Here is a 20,755-nt window from a genome sequence, read left to right as displayed (position 1 = left end):
AACTGACGTCAGGCTCGCAAGTCTGTAGTTACCTGGATTATCCATGCCACATGTACATTTGGTTCTCTTATCTCCAGTACACCCTGTGGAATAGTATTCTTTATTTTATATGCATTTCCTACCACAATGCATCATTTTACACTTCAATGCATTGGTCATCTGCCATTTATTCATCACGTTCACAATATCCTTTTTATGTCCAAATTGTCATTTTCAATTTGCAGCGCTTCCAAGTTTTGTATCATAACTTTGAACTTGTCTCCTACACTCCAGGATCTAGATTCTGGATATGAAATCAAGAGTCTCAATATAAATTCCTGGAAAACTCAAACAAGCATTTTCCAGCCCAAACAATCAAATCAATATCCAGTTTTTGTTTCCCATCATTCAGTCAATTTTGAATTCACATTTCTGCTGGTTTTCTTCTATTCCAGGAGTACAATGTTTCTCAGAGGTTTATGGGCTTCCAAAAGGCATTTGGAAGCCCATAAACACCAAACAAATAATATTCCCCTCATTAACACATTGTTACCACTTTGAATGAATTCCAACTTGATAATACCAGCATAATTCTTGAGGTACAAGTGGCATACAGCCGCACAAGCTTGACTGAACCAAATATTTCCTCAAGTAATTCAGGCTGACTGCTCCCAATTTACCCACAAATGTTGTTGCGGCAATTAATTCTATTCCAAAATTGTTTCTAGAAGCTTTTCCAACTGTGAAAAAACTTGTGTTTTTAAAATTTCCTTTGTGATTTGAATATATTAGCTGTAGTCATTGTGCCTTTTGTCTTCAAGAAAGGTATTTTCCAAGTTTGAACCAGAACTCTTCTCTAAAGATTGTTCAATACTGTACGTCATCACTACTTCACTCCCAAGTCCTCTTTTAACTGCATCTTGTACTAGATTGTTTGTTAAAAGACAGGCCTTGGCTTAACACCCAAGTTGAGAAATTTTTCCTTTCCTAGTCTCTTGATTCTTTTCATAATTACTCCAAAAGCATATCATTAGTAAGATTCTCTCCTATTGTAGTTTAATTTACTTGCTGCACTTAATTCCCAAAATCAAGACATTTTCTTTCTTTGATGGATATGGGAAATTTATCTAAATGAAGAAGAACAAGATGAAGCAAAGGACAAGGGCAATCATTCTGGATGTAGGTTTGCTCATTGAGCTGGAAAGTTAATTTCCAGACATCTTGACACCATACTAGGTAACATCTTCAGTGAGCCTCCGGACAAAGCACTGCTGATGATTCCTGCTTTCTATTTATAATGTTTGGATTTCTTTGGGCTGGTGATGCCATTTCCTATGGTGATGCCATTTCCTGTTCTTTTTCTCAGGGGTTGGTAAATGGGGTCCAAGTCAATATGCTTGTTGATAGAGTTCCAGTTGGAATGCCATGCTTCTAGGAATTCTCGTGCTTGTCTCGGGCTTGTCCTAAAATTCACTAAAGAGGAGGAAAACAATAACAAACTGCCATTCCTACATATCACAGTAGAGCGAACAGCCAATGAGGAACTTCAAACCAGCATCGACAGGAAGACAACACATATGGACCAAATACTGAAGAAGCAACCATCCCAACATCCACAAATGAAGCTGCATCAGAACATTATTTCAATGAGCCACCACATACTACACACTATGCAAAGCAGGGGAAAATCACTTCTCCAGTGTATTCAAAAAGAATGGGTACCCAATGAACACAGTCCGCCGATTTCTCAGCAACAAACCCAAAGAAGCAGACAAAATGCGTCCAGAAACCCTGGCCACTCTCCCCTACATCAAAGACATCTCGCAAATGACTACACAGAACCCACCAATACACTAAAACAGCAGATAATGAACTTGAAAGACCCTATACAAACAACAAGCAAAACTAACGTCATTTACAAAATACCGTGCAAGAACTGTAACAAACACTACATTGGACAAATAGCAGAAAACTAGCCACCAGAATACATGAACATCAACCAACCACAAAACGACATACCCTCTCTCACTAGTATAAGGAAGGACACCACTTTCACTAGGACAACATATCCATCCGAGGATAAGCCAAACGCACGAGAAGTCCTAGAAGCATGGCATTCCAACCGGAACGCTATCAACAAGCGTATTGACTTTGACCCCATTTATCACCCCCTGAGAAAAAACAGGAAATGACATCACCTACCCAAAGAAACCCAATCACCTAAATAGAAAACAGGAATCAGCAGCAGTGATTTGTCCAGAGGGTCACTGAATAGGTTACCTAAGTATCTGAAAATGAACTTCCAGCTTAGCGAGCAAACCTACATCCAGAACCTCAACCTGAGCTACAAATCTTCTCAAAATTCTCTAAGGGTAACTATGGCTGGCAAGGGAAGTCAGGGACAGCACAAAAGCTGAAGAAAAAGCATACACAATGTAGTGAAGATTAGCAGGAAGCTAAAGGGTTGGGAAGCTTTCAGAAACCAAAAGATAACTAAACAAAAAGGGAAGATTATAAAATATCAGAGTGAGCTAGCTAATCATATTAAAGATTTCCAAAAGATATCTAAAAAGTAAGAGTGATGCAAGAGTGGTCATTGGACTGCTGGAAAATGAGGCTGGAGAAATAGTAATGGGGAACAAAGAAATAGCAGAGGAACTCAAGGTATTTTGCATCAGCCTTCACATTGGAGGACACCAGTCGCATACCAGAACTTCAAAACTTCAGGAGGATAACGGTGAATGTAATGGCCTTTGTTAAGGTAGTGGTGTGAGAGAAGTTGAAGGTGAACAAATTACCAGCACCAGATGGACTACACAGTTCTGAAGGTGAAAGCCGAAAGCATTGGTAAGGTATTGGTGTGATTTTTCAGGACTCACTGGAGTCAGGAAGGGTCCTATGGGACTGGAAAATGGCTAAAGTAATATCCCTGTTTAAGGAGGGAAACGATAGGCCGGTTAACCTGACCTCAGTTGTTGGTAAGATTTTTCAATATCCATTATTAAGGGTGAGATTGAGGACTACCTGGAAGTGCATGGCAAAAGTAGGGTTGTGTTAGCATGACTTCATCAAGGGAAAATCATGTCTGGCAAATGTTTAAATTATTTGAGGTGGTAACTAGCAAGTTAGACAAAGGAAAGCCAGTGAACATTACCTATTTGGTTTCCAGAAGCCCTTTGACCAAGGGTAATAAGATAACAGCCCATGGTGTTAGAGCCAACACACTGGCATGGACAGAAGGCAGAGTGAGAATAAAGGGGTCGTCTTCAAGATGGCAGCCAATGACTATTGGAGATCCACAGGGGTCAGTGCTGACGTTATATATTAATGGTCTATGCAAAGGCACGGACGTTATTGCTGCGACATTTGCAGACGATACAAAGATAGGTGGAGGAACAGATAGTGTTGAGGTGGTGAGAATGCTGTAGAAGGACTTGGACAGATGAGGTGAGTGGGCAAAGACATGGTAGATGGAATATAATGTGGGAAAGTGAGAGGCTACGCTCTTTGGTAAGAAGAACAGAAGTATAGATTATTTTCTAAATGGGGAAAAGCTTCAGAAATTTGAAGCACAAAACAGATTTGGGAGTCTTAATTCAGGCAGGCAGTTGGCAGTTAGGAAGGCAAATGCAATAATGGCATTGATTTCAAGAGGGCTGGAATATAAGAGCAGAGACCATAAAAGTCGCTGGTCAAACTGCATTTGGAACAACTAGAGCAGTTTTAGGCCCTGTATCGAAGGATGGGTGTGCTGGCTTTGGAGGGGGTCCAGACAAGCATTACAAGAATGCTAATCGGGATGAAGCACATGTCATATGAGGATTAGTTGAGGACTCTGAATATATACATGAGGAAGAGGAAGAGGAAGAGGAAGAGGATCATTGAAACTCATGTGCTCAAAAGGGGTATGGAGAAGTTGTCTCTATTTGTTTGAGGCTAGGCCCTATGTCAGTCTCTCAGAGAGAAGGGATGGCTCTTTAGAATGGAGGTGAGGAGGAATTTCTTTAGCCAGAGAGAGTAGTGAATCTGTGGAACTCATTGCCACAGAAGCCTGAGGAGGTCAAGTATGTATGTATTTAAGACATGGAGATATATCAGTTATTTAGTAAGGGGCTCAAGGGTTACAAGAGAAGACAGGAGAATGGGGTTGAGAAACAGATCAGCCCTGATCGAATGATGGAGCAGACTCAGTGGACCAAATGGCCTAATTCTGCTCTTTTATCTTACGGCCTTATGGGATACGTTGATTCAGAAAACTCTTATACACATCAGAAATACCACTCCGTATTTGCCTTTAGTTCTGTGTATTTTACATTCTACCTTTGGTAAATTCAAGTCTCCAAATATCACTTTTCATGAGATCTTGAAATGCACTCAAAATTTCTTCACCTATCTCATTGTTGAGCTGCAAAATCCCATTCTATTCCTGGATTCAAATCAGATTGGATTCAGTTCTAGAATTGAGTATACCCTTCATGTTTAGATTTGTAGCATCATTCAAAACAATACTTTCAAACATACTCTCACTTCCATTCTCAAGTCATTCCCAAATACATGGTAATCAGGTTTATTTGCTTTGATTAATACTACCACCACATCATAAAGCCTTGTAAAACTTTGTGCCAAACCTCAAACCTCATTAGACATAATTTTTGCTATTTATCTCAATCTGCCCATGAAATGTTTGGGGTTATTTAGAATTTATGACAGTACTGAGCTCATTTCTCTTCCTTTCTACTTGTTCTCCTTCCCCTTTCAACCTTTAACTAGTACGTTTGGGATTGATTTATCTCAGTAACAATTTTGGTCACTTGTTTCAATGGTCATATACAAGTGCTCCTTTTTAAAAGGAAACATCCCAATATTCCAGGAGTTTAAAACTCTTTCCACTGATCACTTCAACATAGGTACCTGCGATTTCATACTTCTTATATTGTGGTTATTATTTTATTGTTAAAAAAAACGTAAACTTCAACTACCTCCAGAAACGGCCTGAAAAACTTTAACTTTTTTGTTGCCAAAGCACTGGTTCAACATGGATTACTGTTTCTGACTATTTCCCTTCTATCACAATGGAGTAAAACATTCTGAGAGACATGGTGGGAGGGGGGGGGGGGGGGGCAGTTGAAAAATTGAGTCTTCCATTTCAGAAACACCTGTGCATTCCTCTAACAATTGAAACCTAAGATGGTTTGATTCTTGTTGGATAACTCTAAGGTCTGGTGGGAAATCACAGTGGATCAGGCAGCATCCATGGAGAGAGCAAGCGAATGTTGAGTTTAGATAACTCAGTTGACATGAAGTGTGGAGTGGGTAGCATTTATGCAATAATGCGGGGTGGAATGCTGTGGGAGAAAAAGGTGCTGATTGTGCAGGTTAAGTGTTTGGATTGTAAGGATGGCAAAACAATGATGTATCTAACTGCCAAACTGGAAAGAACAGATGGTCCCATTTGAGTGGGGAAGGGGAGGGAAGATATGGTATCAGAGAATGCAAGTAAAGCTAAAACAAAAAGGAAGAAATGGGTGAGAGTTTACAATCTGAAGGTGCTAAGGCCAGAAAGTTGTAAAGTGTCTAGTCTGAAGATGAGATGTTGTTCCTCTAGTTTGCACTGTAATTTGCTGAGGAATTGCAGCATGCTGAAGACAGGCAATTAGGCATGTGAGCCACGTTCAAATGACCGACTCCTGGAAGATCAGGGTCACGTTTGTATACAGAACGGAGGTGTTCTGCAAAGCAGTCACCCAGTCTGTGTTTGGTTTCTCCAATGTACAGTAGGTCATATTGGGTGCAACAAATGCAATAGATCAGATTGGAGGTGGCACTTGTGAAATGCTGCTTCACCTAGAAAGACTGTTTAGCTGAAAGACTGAATGGTGAGCAGGGAAGAGGTGAATTATCACTGATGTCCCTTATCTGCAGCTTTCCCATGTTTACCTTTTGAGACAAGGTTGACATCAACTTGCTACTGTGTGTTTCATCCATTTTCCAGTTTTAATAGCTTGATTAGAAGCACTGCACTCCCAAGTAAAGCTGAAATGTTAAGCATCTTTTGAACAATCATACTTAACATCTGTTTCTTTTGACAGAAAATGTATTTATATATTACAGAATTAGTAGTTCAAATTAGTAGCACATAACACCAGGAAACAATGGATTAACAAAAACATGGTAACATTGGCGGAATGTTAGAATGATCACTTTTATTGTATTCAAAATAGATTATGGATTCTTTTGTTAGAATTGGAAAATATAAACTTTGATTAATGAATGTGGTAAAAGATTGGAAGCTAACAATGTGAGAATGCATGCAGTCCTAAGATGCATGCAACAAGGAGGGGACATGAAAAGTCCTTAGTCGGTAGGATTAGGGAAAACCCTAAGGCTTTCTATTGGTATGTCAGAAATAAAAGAATGACGAGGGTAGGAATAGGTCCAGTCAGGGATAGTAGTGGGAAGTTGCGTGTGGAGGCTGAAGAGATTGGGGAGACACTGAATGAATACTTTTCGTCAGTATTCACTCAGGAACAGGACATTGTTGCCGATGTGAATATTGAGTCACAATTAATTAGAATGGACGGCTTTGAGGTATGTAGGGAAGAGGTGTTGGAAATTCTGGAAAGGGTGAAAATAGATAGTCCCCTGGGCCTGATGGCATTTATCCTCGGATTCTCTGGGAAGCAAGGGAGGAGATTGCAGAGCCATTGGCCTTGACTTTTTTGTCCTCGTTATCTACAGGAATAGTGCCAGAAGACTGGAGGATAGCAAATGTGGTTCCCTTGTTCAAGAAGGGGAGTAGGGATAACCCGAGTAACTATAGGCCGGTGAGTCTCACTTCTGTTGTGGGCAAAGTCTTAGAGAGAATTGTAAGGGATAGGATTTATGAACATCTGGATAGGAATAATGTGATCAAGGATAGTCAGTATGGTTTTGTGAAGGGCAGGTTGTGACTCACAAACCTTATTGAATTCTTTGAGAAGGTGACTAAGGAGGTTGACGAGGGTAAAGCGGTAGATGTGGTGTATATGGATTTTAGTAAGGCATTTGATAAGGTTCCCCATGGTAGGCTACTGCAAAAAATACGGAGGTATGGCATTGAGGGCGAGTTGGAGGTTTGGATTAGGAATTGGCTGGCTGGAAGAAGACAGAGAGTAGTAGTTGATGGTAAAGGTTCATCTTGGAGTGCAGTTACTAGCGGTGCTCTGCAAGGATCTGTTTTGGGACCATTGCTGTTTGTCATTTTTATAAATGACCTGGAGGAGGGGCTAGAAGGTTGGGTGAGCAAGTTTGCAGATGATATGAAAGTCGGTGGAGTTGTTGACAGTGAGGAAGGATGTGACAGGTTACAGCGGGATATAGATAAGTTGCAGAGCTGGGCAGAAAGGTGGCAAATGGAGTTCAATGTAGCTAAGTGTGAGGTGATTCACTTTGGTAAGAGTAACAAAAAAATGGGGTACTGGGCTAATGGTCGGATACTTGGTAGTGTGGATGAGCAGAGGGATCTTGGTGTCCATGTACACAGATCTCTGAAAGTTGCCACCCAGGTAAATAGTGCGGTGAAGAAGGCATATGGCATACTGGCTTTTATTGGTAGAGTAATTGAGTTCTAGAGCCCTGAGGTCATGTTGCAGTTGTATAAGACGCTGGTGAGGCCGCATCTGGAGTATTGTGTGCAGTTTTGGTCGCCATACTATAGGAAGGATGTGGAGGCACTGGAACGGGTGCAGAAGTTTACCAGGATGTTGCCTGGTATGGTAGGAAGATCATATGAGGAAAGGCTGAGGCACTTGGGGTTGTTTTCATTGGAGAAAAGAAGGTTTAGGGGTGACTTGATAGAGGAGTACAAGATGATTAGGGGTTTAGATAGGGTTGACCATGAGAACCTTTTTCCATGCATGGAGTCAGCTATTATGAGGGGGCATAGCTTTAAATTAAGGGGAGGTAGGTATAGGACAGATGTTTGGGTAGATTCTTTACTCAGCGAGTCGTGAGTTCATGGAATGCCCTGCCAGTAGCAGTGGTGGACTCTCCCTCTTTATGGGCATTTAAACGGGCATTGGATAGGCATATGGAGGATAGTGGGCTAGTGTAGGTTAGGTGGGCTTGGATCGGCGCAACATCGAGGGCCAAAGGGCCTGTACTGCGCTGTATTTTTCTATGTTCTATGACGAATGCATAGAATATTAGCTGATGGAAATGACCATACCCAAATAAAGATAAGTGGCACCTGGCCTTGTCCAATCAGAAGTCATGTTTCTTTATTGCACTCTAGCAAGTTCTGTTCAGAGCTAGCATTGGAATGCTAGCTTTTTAAAAAAGTTTGTCACTTTTGATTAAAACTATTTTTTTTTAATTAGTTATTCACATGGAAAGGTCAAGGAATAAATTAGCAATTAAATGTAGTGCTGTAGCACTCTCAACCAAATAAAAGAGAGACCGTATGGACAGCAATTTCTTGCATCGAGTTGCAATGTTTAGATTAGATTAGATTATTTACAGTGTGGAAACAGGCCCTTCAGCTCAATAAGTCCACACTGACCTGCCGAAGCGCAACCCACCCAGACCCATTCCCCTACATTTACCCCGTCACCTAACACTACGGGCAATTTAACTTGGCCAATTCACCTAACCTGCACATCTTCCGGACAGTGAGAGGAAACCGGAGCACCCGGAGGAAACCCACACAGTCAGTCAGTCGCCTGAGGCGGGAATTGAATCCAGGTCTCTGGCGTTGTGAGGCAGCAGTGCTAGCCACTGTGCCACCGTGCCTGAGGCGGGAATTGAATCCAGGTCTCTGGCGCTGTGAAGCAGCAGTGCTAACCACTGTGCCACCGTGCCGCCCAGACGAGTAGGTTCAAGAGGGGAGACAGTTTTAGGTTGTTTTGTACTGTTCAGATAAAGCTTGTCAAGGATACATTTATTTCATTATCTAGATTTTATTTTGAAGGCTACTTTAGAATTTGAATTTAGTGATTCATGCTATTAGATTAATTTCAATACATTTGTATGCCTGTTGTAAAGATGCTACAGATAATTTTGATTGCACAGGAAATCCTAAAAGTATCAAATCCAGATATTTTAGTGCTATTCTGCTTATGTTTTGTTTCCAACAGACTTTTATATTCGTTAGTTTTAATTGTGAAGTCAATGGAAAATTAAAATTTACAGGATGAGAGACATGGTCATATTTAAGTCATATTTTCTGTAGCATGCTTACACTGAGTCAAATGATGTACTATTTCTTTACAAATGGATTTAGTCATAAAATCAGAGTCATTAATTTATTGTGTTTGATCGATTCATTTAAAAGGCATCTGGATGGGTATATGAATAGGAAGGGTGAGGGGGATATGGGCCAAGTGCTGGCAAATAGGACTAGATTAGCTTAGAATATTGGTTAGCAGAGACAGGTCAGACCCAAGGGACTGTTTATGTGCTGTAAATCTCTATCACTCCATGACTCAGGTTTTTTTTAAAAAACATGACTTTGGGCGATTGGTACTGTGCTTTAAGTATCAAACTATTCAGTATTGTATTGAGAGCAAGTGGCCTTTGTTTTTATATTCCTTTATATATTCAATCATTTTATCAGTTCATATTTTTAAAAGAGGTATATTTTGTGCAAGCTGCACCAGCTAGGTTTACAAAACTAGGGACATTAGATGCACTAGACATGACCCAGCATCTTGTCATATTGAAGGGTGTTTGGTTTCATTGCCCATTTGATAGATGGTTTGACTGCAGAACAAGTTTTTCAAAATGTGCTTTGTGTCATTTAGTTCATGTTTTTCATTTTAAAATGCTTTATTTTAGTGACAATTCTGCCCGCTATTGATGATTTAATAATCCTGCTTTAAATTATTTTAACTTCAAATTGTAAATGTATCAAATCAGATGTAAGACTTCAAGCACATTTTAGATTGTTGTTGGACTGCATGGTTTTCACAAATGGAAAATGATAGATGGCTATAATAAAAATAAAGTGCTGTGGATGCTGAAGTTCTGAATCTAAAGAGAAAGTTTAGAGAAATTGCATGTCTGATAACAGATGTGGAGAGATGCTGGTCAAAGTGAGCCCGCAGTGCATGATTTCTGAATCAATACAATAGTCAAAGAAATGCAAAATATGTTTAAGAGTTTGAAAATAAATCCTTGTTGCTTCAAATTATGAAGATTCGGTGTAGTCCAACTTCCTTTGTCATTTGCATTTACTTTGAAGTTTGCATGAAAAATTTAAAAAACACACTTATGAAAATTAGAATTAAACCAAGAGGATCTCTGATGGATAACAGAATTTGCAAGATATTTCAAAAGTGTTATTGACCCTTATTTTGCATTTTTTCTCCCCTCATTTCTCTTATGGATATTAGTTCTATTATTTTGCTACTTCATCTTTTAAATTGACACCTAATTTTAATACAGTGCTCCTCCTGTTGGCGCACACAGCTGTTTCTGGAAACATTAGATTGCTAGTTTCAGTCGGTTTATTTCAGCCTAAAGACAACACTCCAGCCATTGGTCCTGACACAATGCTGACAGAGAGAGGACATCAGTAGCCACACAGGCACAGGCTATCCAGTTACAGAAGGGGATTAAACATGCATCCAGCCTATGCAACTAATAGTAGCCATAATTGAAGTCATTGACTTGAAAATTCTTTGGATTCTGAGGTTTTAAAATGTATACTCAGTAACTAGTTACTGTTATGTCAAACATACAATCCACTTATAAGTCAGTAGTAAGCCTATTTTATGTCTTTACTTTAAGCACTAAAGATCTTTGTAGCTGTTAATTTCTGTCTCCTGAAACAGTTTATTTTTGTGTTTTGAATGTAATTCTCTAACAGCAAAGCATTTAGCTCTAATTTGTACTGAAGTGGAAATCCAACAGAATGAGGCCAAGAAGCCTCCTTAAGTTTTTAAAAGTCTGTAAAATTGCCATAAGTGACAGTACTGATTGAATATCAGAAAAGAACTAGGCAGATGAATAACTGCGGAAAGTTTTTAAGGACAAAGAAAGCATAACCCTCTTTCTGTTAGTGAACAGTCTTTCTGTTAGTGGCTGTTCCTTATCAGAGAAGCTTAAGCATTTTGATACTAGCGTTCCTGCAATCACTAAATAAAATTTAAGACCTAGTGAAACCGTTCAAAACCTTTTCTGGAAATGTTTTGCTGCCATCATGAATAAGACAAACAGATCTACAAAACTAAGAGAATGAATTACCCATAAAATAGGAAGCTAGCAGGTTACAATTCCATTTGTGCCTAAAGTCAGGTATTTTTCATGATTGAGTGTAGGACTAGCCATTCCCAATGCATAACCAAAGTTTCTACTTGCAAAACAAATCATCTTTTGTGGAACAAGGAAAAAATATATATTTTTTGTATAATTATATATAAAAAAACAACAAAGTTAAATAGCACTTATCTTTCCTTGAGGAACTTTTGAAGCAAAAGCAAAGACTACTGTATACTGGCCTTGTACAGCTATGGTCAACAAAAGATGCAGCTGAAAAGGGAACTTAGATGAGCAAGTATTACTGAGAGTGTGCTTTATATGTTCTGTAACATATTCTAAATTTAAACAAACCTATAAGTATAAATGATATTATGTTTAGAAAGGGCTATACCACAATAAAGTTTGCAGGGAAATTTTGCACAGATTTGGAAACCCTTTTCTGGGGAAAAGGAACTTAAAATGCCTAAAATAGAAAATATATAGAGTTTCATAATTTTCTTCAACTTTTCCCTGAACTCGTGAACAGTAGAGTTAAACAGTAGCTGTTGTACTATTTCACCTGTAAAAGTTCAACTGCATATAATCTAACTTTTATTTTTCTTTATCTATGGTAGGTAGATAAAATCAGAAACTAGTGCCATTTTTGAGGAATTGCTTACAAATCTATGTTCCATTCTTGCCGTAGGAAACTGGGTTGAATTCTACTTCTCCTGCTCTTGGCTTGACCTCTACTCCCTAATCCTATTCCCTCCTCCCACTCTGTAGTGGCACCAAAACTCAAGGGCATAGATTTAAAAAGGACTTCAGGGCCAACATTTTCACACAGAGGGTGGAGTGTGTATGGAATGAGCTGCCAGAGGGACTGGTGGAGACTAGTACAATTATAACATTTAAAAGGCATCTGGATCAGTATATGAAGGGCAGAGAGAGATATGGGCCAAATGCTGGTAAATGGAACTAGATTAATTTAGGATATCTGGTTGACATGGTCGGGTTGGACCAAAGGATCTGTTTCTATGATTGGTCACCTTCCTCAGTATTCCAAATGAGAAAATTGGTTTGAAATGACATTGTACAAGAATCTTCTGTCTCAATTAATCTGCCTCATATCCTTGTCTGCTGGTTAACCATTTTTTCATCTTAAGAAATTTCTATGACCGATAAGCTACAATTCCCCTGGAACACTCATTCAAGGAAACTGATACCTGGATGTACCACACTGACTCCAATCATTCAGTTCCAATACTTGAATGGAGTGTGCTAGAAGTTCATATACAGAACAGGATGCACATTCAATGGGTCCTCATTATTATACCAAGATAGCCAATCCACCAACTTCTAGATTACTGGGATCCTGACTTTAAACATTTGACATTAGTCTAGACACTTGGACGCTGAGGTAGCATGTATAAAATGGGAAATAGATAACAATGCCAACATTCCATAAATAGATAATAAGGAATAAATAAACCATTAGAAACTGACGTTTAGTAGTAAAATAATCAAAAAGCAATAGAAAAATCAGGAAAACTAGGATTGGAAACTAACATCAAGTGAATCTTAGTAGGGAAAATAAATGAACAATGTAAACAAAGAAGTTGCCTGTAATTTTGACTTCATTTCTAAATTTCAGATGTGTGTGTTCTGCTCATGTTGTAATTCTGACCTTGTTCTCCTGCATAATTTCCTTCATATTTGTGCTATCTGATCTTATTGACTGAGGCAATATATCTCACTTTTTTCTGTTGCCCTCTCTTATGGTTTCCCCTGATGCCCATCACGGACTCAGTTTTATCCCCTCCTAAGGGCAGAAAAGCGTAATTTTGGAAATAAATTTATCACCAATGCTGCTGTGCTATTTCAACAAAATGTTGCTGCAGATCTGCTGGAATTCTTTTTCATTGTGTCTCAGTTCTTCAAATTCAGATTCCAGAAGAACCTGCCACTATTTGTGATATTTTCCCGATAGCCACTCCTGATCTCTTGTGGACTTTGCCACCTCCACCAGCATGGAGTCTTTGAAAAAACGTTGTTTGGAGGTAGTGTTTTGTCACCAATTCTCCTTAATCATCGTTTTGACTTGGGCCTACTGAATGATTAGCGGCAGACGATACAACATAGTAGCGTATTGGGACAATACTGTGCCTTTAAAAGAGATTTGTTCTGTAATGTTTCTCTTGCAGAGAGGTGCTGCTACAGTAGAAATGGAAATTCTGCTTCAGATCCAGTGGATAAACAACTTTGATCTTCAAGTGTTCTTTTTTAAAATAGGCAAAAGCTTACAAAATTATGAGGGGCATGGATAGGGCAAAAAAGCAAAGTCTTTTCCCTGGGGTTTGGGAGCCTACAACTAGAGGGCATAGGTTTAGGGGGAGAGGGGAAAGATATAAAAGAGACCTACAGGCAACATTTTCACACAGATAGTGATACGTGTATGGAATGAGCTGCCAGAGGATGTGGTGGAGGCTGGTACAATTGCAACATTTAAGAGGCATTTGGATGGGTATATGAATAGGAAGGGTTTGGAGGGATATGGGCCAGGTGCTGGCAGGCGGGATTAGATTGGGTTGGGATATCTGGTCGGCATGGACGGGTTTGACTGAAGGGTCCATTTCTATGCTGTATATCTCTATGACTCTGACTATAAGTGGGTGGAGTCAGGCTCACTCTGACCCAAGGTTTTAGTTATGCTTTCGGCTGGGGTTTGAAAGTGGCTGCTGAAACTGATAGATACAGCTTGCTCTCTACTGCAGCAAAAATGTTGAGTTCTTTCTCTGCTGCTGGATTGTTCCTTTTGGTGTCTCTTTCTCCTGAACTATAAGATATAGCACTTGAAGAAAATCGGTTTTAATGAATTTGCCTTTGTCAATTCAGTGTGTTTATAGAATAGTGCTATGCTGCTATAACTGATTAGCATTTATATATTTTATTAAGTATTTCAATACAGTTAAAGTTGTGCCAGTTCTTCCTTTGATTGTATTTTATCTGTGTTGTAAGAAGAAAGGCTTAGTAATGGACTAATTGAATCACATCTGGAACATTATTTAAAAGCAAGTGTAAAACAAAGTGAAAAATTAGGTGGAATTGGAATTCAATAAAATCTGGACTAGAGTCTAATGACAACCATGAATCCATTGTTGATTGGTGAAAAAACCCCATCTGGTTCACTAATATCCTTAAGGAAAGTAAACAGCCATCCTGACTTGGTCTGTTCTATATGTGATTCCAGACTCAAAGCAATGTGCTTAACTTTTAATTGCCCTCTGGGCAATTCGGGATTGGACAATAAATGCTGGCATGGCTAGTGATGCTCTCATCCCATGAATGAATCCTTGCTAACATACAAGTGCACACAAAACATATTTGCTGCTTTCCATACTAAGTTGCCAGATTGTACTCATTTCTGCACTGAAATCCACTGGTCAATATTTAAACACTTGATTCTTCTGAATATGGTTATCTAACATGCTAAGTAAATTTATATCACAAACACTATAAGCAAGTGATCCTTTACTATCTGTTGACAAATAAAATCAATGTACATGCCTGGTAAGAGCCTGATGGAAACACTATAGTCACTGCATCCTGAATAGGATTTTACCATCTCTACTTTGTTACAGCTGTCAAACATTTTTGAACGTCTCAAAACAAAAATCAAAATTATTGAATAACTCATCTTTAAAAAGAATTGAACAAAAAGACCAACGGATACAGGTGTTTAGTTCCCCAGCAGTGGCAGGTAGACAGGATGGTGAAAATGGCATATGGCACACTTGCCTTCATTAAGAAGTGCATTGAGTATATGAGTTGGAGTACCACATTGCAGCTGTACAGGACATTGGAAAAGCCACTTTTGGTGTATTGAATTAAATTTGTGTCTCCTTGCTTTGATTTGTCAAACTTATAAATCATTTCTGAAGCCTTTCGAGGATGTTACTGGAATTGGAGGGTTTGTGCTATTGGGAGAGACTTATTTACCCTGGAGCATTGGAGGCCTTATAGAGGTTTATAAAATCAAAAGGGCATGGTTAGCATAAATAGCCAAAAGTCTTTTTCCCAGGTTGTGGGGGGGGGGGGGGGGGGGGGGGGGGGGGTGGCAGAGTCCAAATCTAGGGTGCATAGGTTTAAGGAGAGAGGGGAAAAGATTTAAACGGGACCTGAGGGCTAACCTTTTCCCAACACAGAGGGTATGGAATGAGTTGCTAGATGAAGTGGAGGAAGTGGGCACAATTATAACATTTAAAAAAGGCATCTGGATGGGTACATGAACAGGAAGGGTTGAGGAGGATACAAGCCAAGTGCTGGCAAATAGGATCAGCTTAGGCTATCTGGTTGATCAGGAGAGGTTGGACTAAAGGATAGGTTTCCATGCTGTACATCTCAATAACTCTAAGGATTAGAAACACACAAAATAGCAACAGCAGTAGAACATTCGACCCTTCAAGGCTGTTCTGCCATTCAATATGATCAGGACTGATCATCCTGTTTCAACTTTCTCCCCATACCCTTTGATCTCTGTAGCCCAAGAAAATACATAATTTTTCCTTAAAAATCGAGCCATAACTATTTTTGTTTAAACCAAATCTCTTGCACAGTACATTATGTTGATACATTATACTTAAAAGCTATCTGTAATGCATCCTTTTCATAACTGTACATTCACATTAAAGTTCACATATTTCTCACTACAGGCATCACAATGCGCTAACAAAGAATATTTTGACAAAGTGTTACAATCTTAGCAACTCAAATTATATTCCAAAATGAATGGAGGCATTATTTTGCACATTATGAAAGCTATTGTAATGTTTTTCTTACCATATCTCCTCTTCTGCTTATTTTCTTACTTCTAGTTGCAACTTTCCTGAAAATTATGAAAATAGTGCAGGGAAATTTAGCAACCACCAGAATACCGATCATTCACATTATAGTCTTTCCAGCTGCATTCCAAATATCATATTTGTATGTGCGGAGCATCAAATTAGAACTCAATCTGTTTTCCATTTTAGAACCTGGTCTCATTTAAAAAGCAGAAGACAATCCACACTATTTCAATCTACAATTAACCCCTCCATTTCAAAGCACACACGTAAGTCTGTGTTCAAAATGAAAAAAGGTCAGGTTACCCAACTTGATAGACTATTATTCGGGATAGCAAGAACTCTGTTTTACAATCAAGGCTATCAAAGTAGACGTGACGGCATTACTGTTGGGAAGTGACCAGCTTCTATAAAATGAGAAAAAGTTGTGATTCAGGTGATAGGATTTAGGTCAAAAGGTAGCTCTTCAGTGAGAAGAAACAAATCTACAGATGCTGGAAATCAAACGTAAAACAGAAATTGCGAGAAAACTTCAGATCTGGCAGCATCTGTGGACAGAAAGAATTCAAAATGCTCACTAAAAGATAGTAAACAATTTAGATTTACACAGCAACAATAGATTAGATTATATTGATTAGATTAGATTACATTGCAGTGTGGAAACAGGCCCTTCGGCCCAACAAGTGCACACCGACCCACCGAAGCGTAACCCACCCATTCCCCTACATTTACCCAACACTACGGGCAATTTAGCATGGCCAATTCACCTGACCTGCACATTTTTGGACTGTGGGAGGAAACCGACGCAGACACAGGGAGAATGTGCAAACTCCACACAGTCAGTCGCCTGAGTCGGGAATTGAACCCGGGTCTCTGGCGCTGTGAGGCAGCAGTGCTAACCACAGTGCCACTGTGCCACCCACAATAGTAGGCTAGCACTGCTGCCTCACAGCACCAGGGTCCCAGGTTCGATTCCAGCCTCGGGTGTCTGTCTGTGTGGAGTTTGCACATTCTCCCAGTGTCTGCGTGGGTTTCCTCCGGGTGCTCCGGTTTCCTCCCACAGTCCAAAGATGTGCAGGTTAGTGAATTGGCCATGCTAAATTGCCCATAGTGTGAGGTGCATTAGTCAGAGGGAAATGGGTCTGGGTGGATTACTCTTTAGAGGGTCGGTGTGGACTGGTTGGGCCGAAAGGCCAGTTTCCTAATCTAAAAAATAAAGTGCCAAAGACGACTGACTGGCCCCGTAATGTTAATTCCAGTTTGTGTCCACAAATAGTGCCAGACCAGAGTTTTTACAGCAATTTGTTTGCTAGTTCTTTGGTTTCATTGTCCCAGAATGCCACAATATCAGCTTCCTTCTAGACCACAGAACCATTTATCAAATATTACTAGATCTTCACCTGTATAACTCACTCCACTTGTTACACACTCCAAGAAATCTACGTCTAACTGAAAGTCTTTTACAATCTGAAACCTGTGCCCAATTCTCCTTCTGCCTTAAGGGCGGCACGGTGGCACAGTGGTTAGCACTGCTGCCTCACAGCGCCAGAGACCCGGGTTCAATTCCCGCCTCAGGCGACTGACTGTGTGGAGTTTGCACATTCTCCCCGTGTCTGCATGGGTTTCCTCCGGGTGCTCCGGTTTCCTCCCACAGTCCAAAGATGTGCAGGTCAGGTGAATTGGCCATGCTAACTTGTCCGTAGTGTTAGGTAAGGGGTAAATGTAGGGGTATGGGCGGTTTGCGCTTCGGCGGGTCGGTGTGGACTTGTTGGGCCGAAGGGCCTGTTTCCACACTGTAAAGTAATCTAATCTAATTTAAATCTAATCTGCCTTGTAGTATCCAAAAGCAAAATTTCACACATTCATATTACAGAAACAAGCCATGTAGCCTCAACTGTGTGGGCTATTATTAATATCACACACATTCATATTCCAAATGTATTATAATTAACTCAGCCCACAATGCATTTTGTTCTATTCCCTCCTCCCTTATTTTGTAATAAGTCTTTCCTTAAATGTGACAAGACTCGATCCTTAAAATTCACTTGGAAGTGAGCTCTATGATGTGTAAATCAAGACCTCCTAAATTTTAGTGACTTCTGGATTCATATCTTGTGGACAAAACAAACTTATAGGAGTAAGGTGGCAGTGACCATACACATGGACTAGGTGAGTGAAAGTAGAGTGCTACAGTGTACATCTGTTAATTGAATTGGAGAGACATAGTCAGCAGTATTCTACAGAGTCTCAGTATTAAGGCCACAGTTTCCAATATGCATTAATGACCTGAACTTGAGTGCAGGAGGTTAAAAGTCTACATTTGCTGTTGACATCATTCAAATCTAACAATGAGATTCAGAACAACAAGGTGGTGAAAAGGGTAGATTAAATTTAATGCAGACAAATGAAACTGGATTTTGAAGAGAGGAAAACAGGAATAAAATAAATATGATGCTTAAAGGAAGAGGAGAGTTGGAATTTATGTAAAAATCTTTGAAAAGTTAGCAGGAAAAATCAATAAGGCAGTTGGGCAAAGTAAAACAATTTAGGGAGTTCAAATTTAGTATTGCTGAATAAAACTCAAAGATCTTCTGTAAAAGCTTGCACTCATCAGAGCACATCCAAGCATACCAAATTTCCAAGGGAGAAACAACATATATTACATATGGAAATTGTGGCCACTAGTTCCAAGTCAAATCTTAATGGTCGGGCAGTTGCCATGGAAAACACCAGAGATTAACATATCTCCTTTCTTTTGTTTAATTCAGAAAGAAATTTAGATTGCCGCTAAAGCCTCCTTCTCAATTTTACTACCTAGGTGAGTGATCTAGAAACATAATAGACTTGACGCAAGAGAGTCAGCCAGATGCCAGAATCCACTTTTCACATCAGGTTAGCTAATTTTACTGGACTTTCATTCAATAACTGAGTTACATACACACAAATTCTTAATGAGCCATGTTATAGATCAGACCAAAACTAGTAGCCTAAACCCTAACGTCTATCTTCTTTAAAAGGCAAGTGGTTGACACGGTTGCCTCACGGCATCAGGGACCCAGGTTCAATTCTAGCCTCAGGCGATTCTGTGCGGAGTTTACAAACTTTCCCCATGTCTGTGCTCCCGTTTCAATCCACAATCCAAAAGATGTGTAGGTTAGGTGAATTGGCCATGCTAAATTGCCCATTGTGTTCAGGGATGTGTAGGTTAGGTACATTAGTCAGGGGGAAAATATAGAGTAATGGGTTAGATTAGATTAGATTAGATTAGATTAGATTACATTACAGTGTGGAAACAGGCCCTTCGGCCCAACAAGTCCACACCGACCTGCCGAAGCGCAACCCACCCATACCCCTACAATTACCCCTTACTACGGGCAATTTAGCATGGCCAATTCACCTGACCTGCACATCTTTGGACAGCGGGAGGAAACCGGAGCACCCGGAGGAAACCCACGCAGACACGGGGAGAACGTGCAAACTCCACACAGTCAGTCGCCTGAGGCGGGAATTGAACCCGGGTCTCCGGCGCTGTGAGGCAGCAGTGCTAACCACTGTGCCACCGTGCCGCCCGGGTCTGGAAGAGTTACTCTTTGGAGGGTCGGTGCAGACTTGTTGGGCCAAATGATTTTTGGAAAAATATATATTTAGAAAAATACCCAATAGATTTTTTTTAGAAACAGAAATTAGGTGCAGGAGTAGGTCATTTGGTCTTTCGAGCCTGCATCACCACTTAATATGATCATGCAATTTCAGAATCCCATACCCACTTTCATTTATACCCCTTGATCCCTTTAGCTGCAAGGGTCGCGTCCAGTTCCCTCTTGAATATATCTAACAAACTGGCCCTAATAGCTATCTCTGGAAGAATTCCACATGTTCACAACTCTGTGGGAAGAAATTCTTTGTCATCTCAGTCTTGAATGTTTTACACTTTATTGTTAGGCTGCGACTCCTAGTTCTGGACTTGGACAACATCAGAAACATGCTTCCTGCATCTAGCCTGTCCAGTCCCATCAGGATTTTGTCTGTTTCTATGAGAATCCCACTCATTCTTCTAAGTTCTAGTGAGTACAAGCCAAGTCGATCCAATCTTTCTTCAAAGGGTCTGTTTCCATGCTGTACATCTCTATGACTATGTGCAGCCCTACCTTCCCAGGAGTCCTATGAACCTTCACTGGACTCCTTCAACAACAACTTCCTTAGACCAGGAGGCCAAAACTGCACACAATACTCAGGTGAGGCCTCACCAAAGACCTGTATACTTATAGCAAAACATCCCTACTCCTTTAGTCCAATCTCTCGCTATGAAGGCCAGCATGCCATTAACTTTCCTCACTACCTGCTGCACCTACATGCCATCTTCAGCGACTGTTCCACCATCTTACGCAGGTTTCATTGCATCTCACCGTTTACTAAACTGTCACCATTCAGATACTAATCTGCCTTCCTGTTTTTGCCAAAGTGGATAACCTCACATTTATCCATTTGCCAAGTGTTTGCCCACTCAGCCAGTCTGTCCAAGTCATCCTGCAGCTTCTTAGCATCCTCACAGCACACACTGCCACCCAGCTTAGGTGTTGTCTGCAAATTTAGAGATATTGCATTCAATTCCTTCATCCAAAACATTAATGTAGAATGTGAACAGCAAGGATCCCAGTAGTGAACCCTGCGGTACCCCCCTTGTCACTGCCTGCCACTCTAAAAGGGCCCATTTATTC

At 40.1% G+C, this 20,755-nt stretch overlaps 1 protein-coding gene across 1 annotated transcript in view; it reads right to left on the bottom strand.

The window, feature by feature from the left end:
* Positions 1–20,755, bottom strand: part of sycp2l (synaptonemal complex protein 2-like) — a 171,168-nt gene that overhangs the window by 124,755 nt on the left and 25,658 nt on the right. Inside the window, exon 5 of the mRNA XM_043719016.2 lies at positions 16,036–16,081. Within this exon, the coding sequence (XP_043574951.2) occupies positions 16,036–16,081 (46 nt within the window). The remainder of the gene's footprint in view (positions 1–16,035; positions 16,082–20,755) is intronic.

This window comes from Chiloscyllium plagiosum, unplaced genomic scaffold, assembly GCF_037043375.1.
Source record: "Chiloscyllium plagiosum isolate Xiang-an unplaced genomic scaffold, Cpla_swu_hap1 HiC_scaffold_34, whole genome shotgun sequence".
NCBI lineage: Eukaryota > Metazoa > Chordata > Chondrichthyes > Orectolobiformes > Hemiscylliidae > Chiloscyllium > Chiloscyllium plagiosum.
Note: the sequence above shows the minus strand (reverse complement) of the source record. Positions and strands in the feature narration are given on the sequence as shown.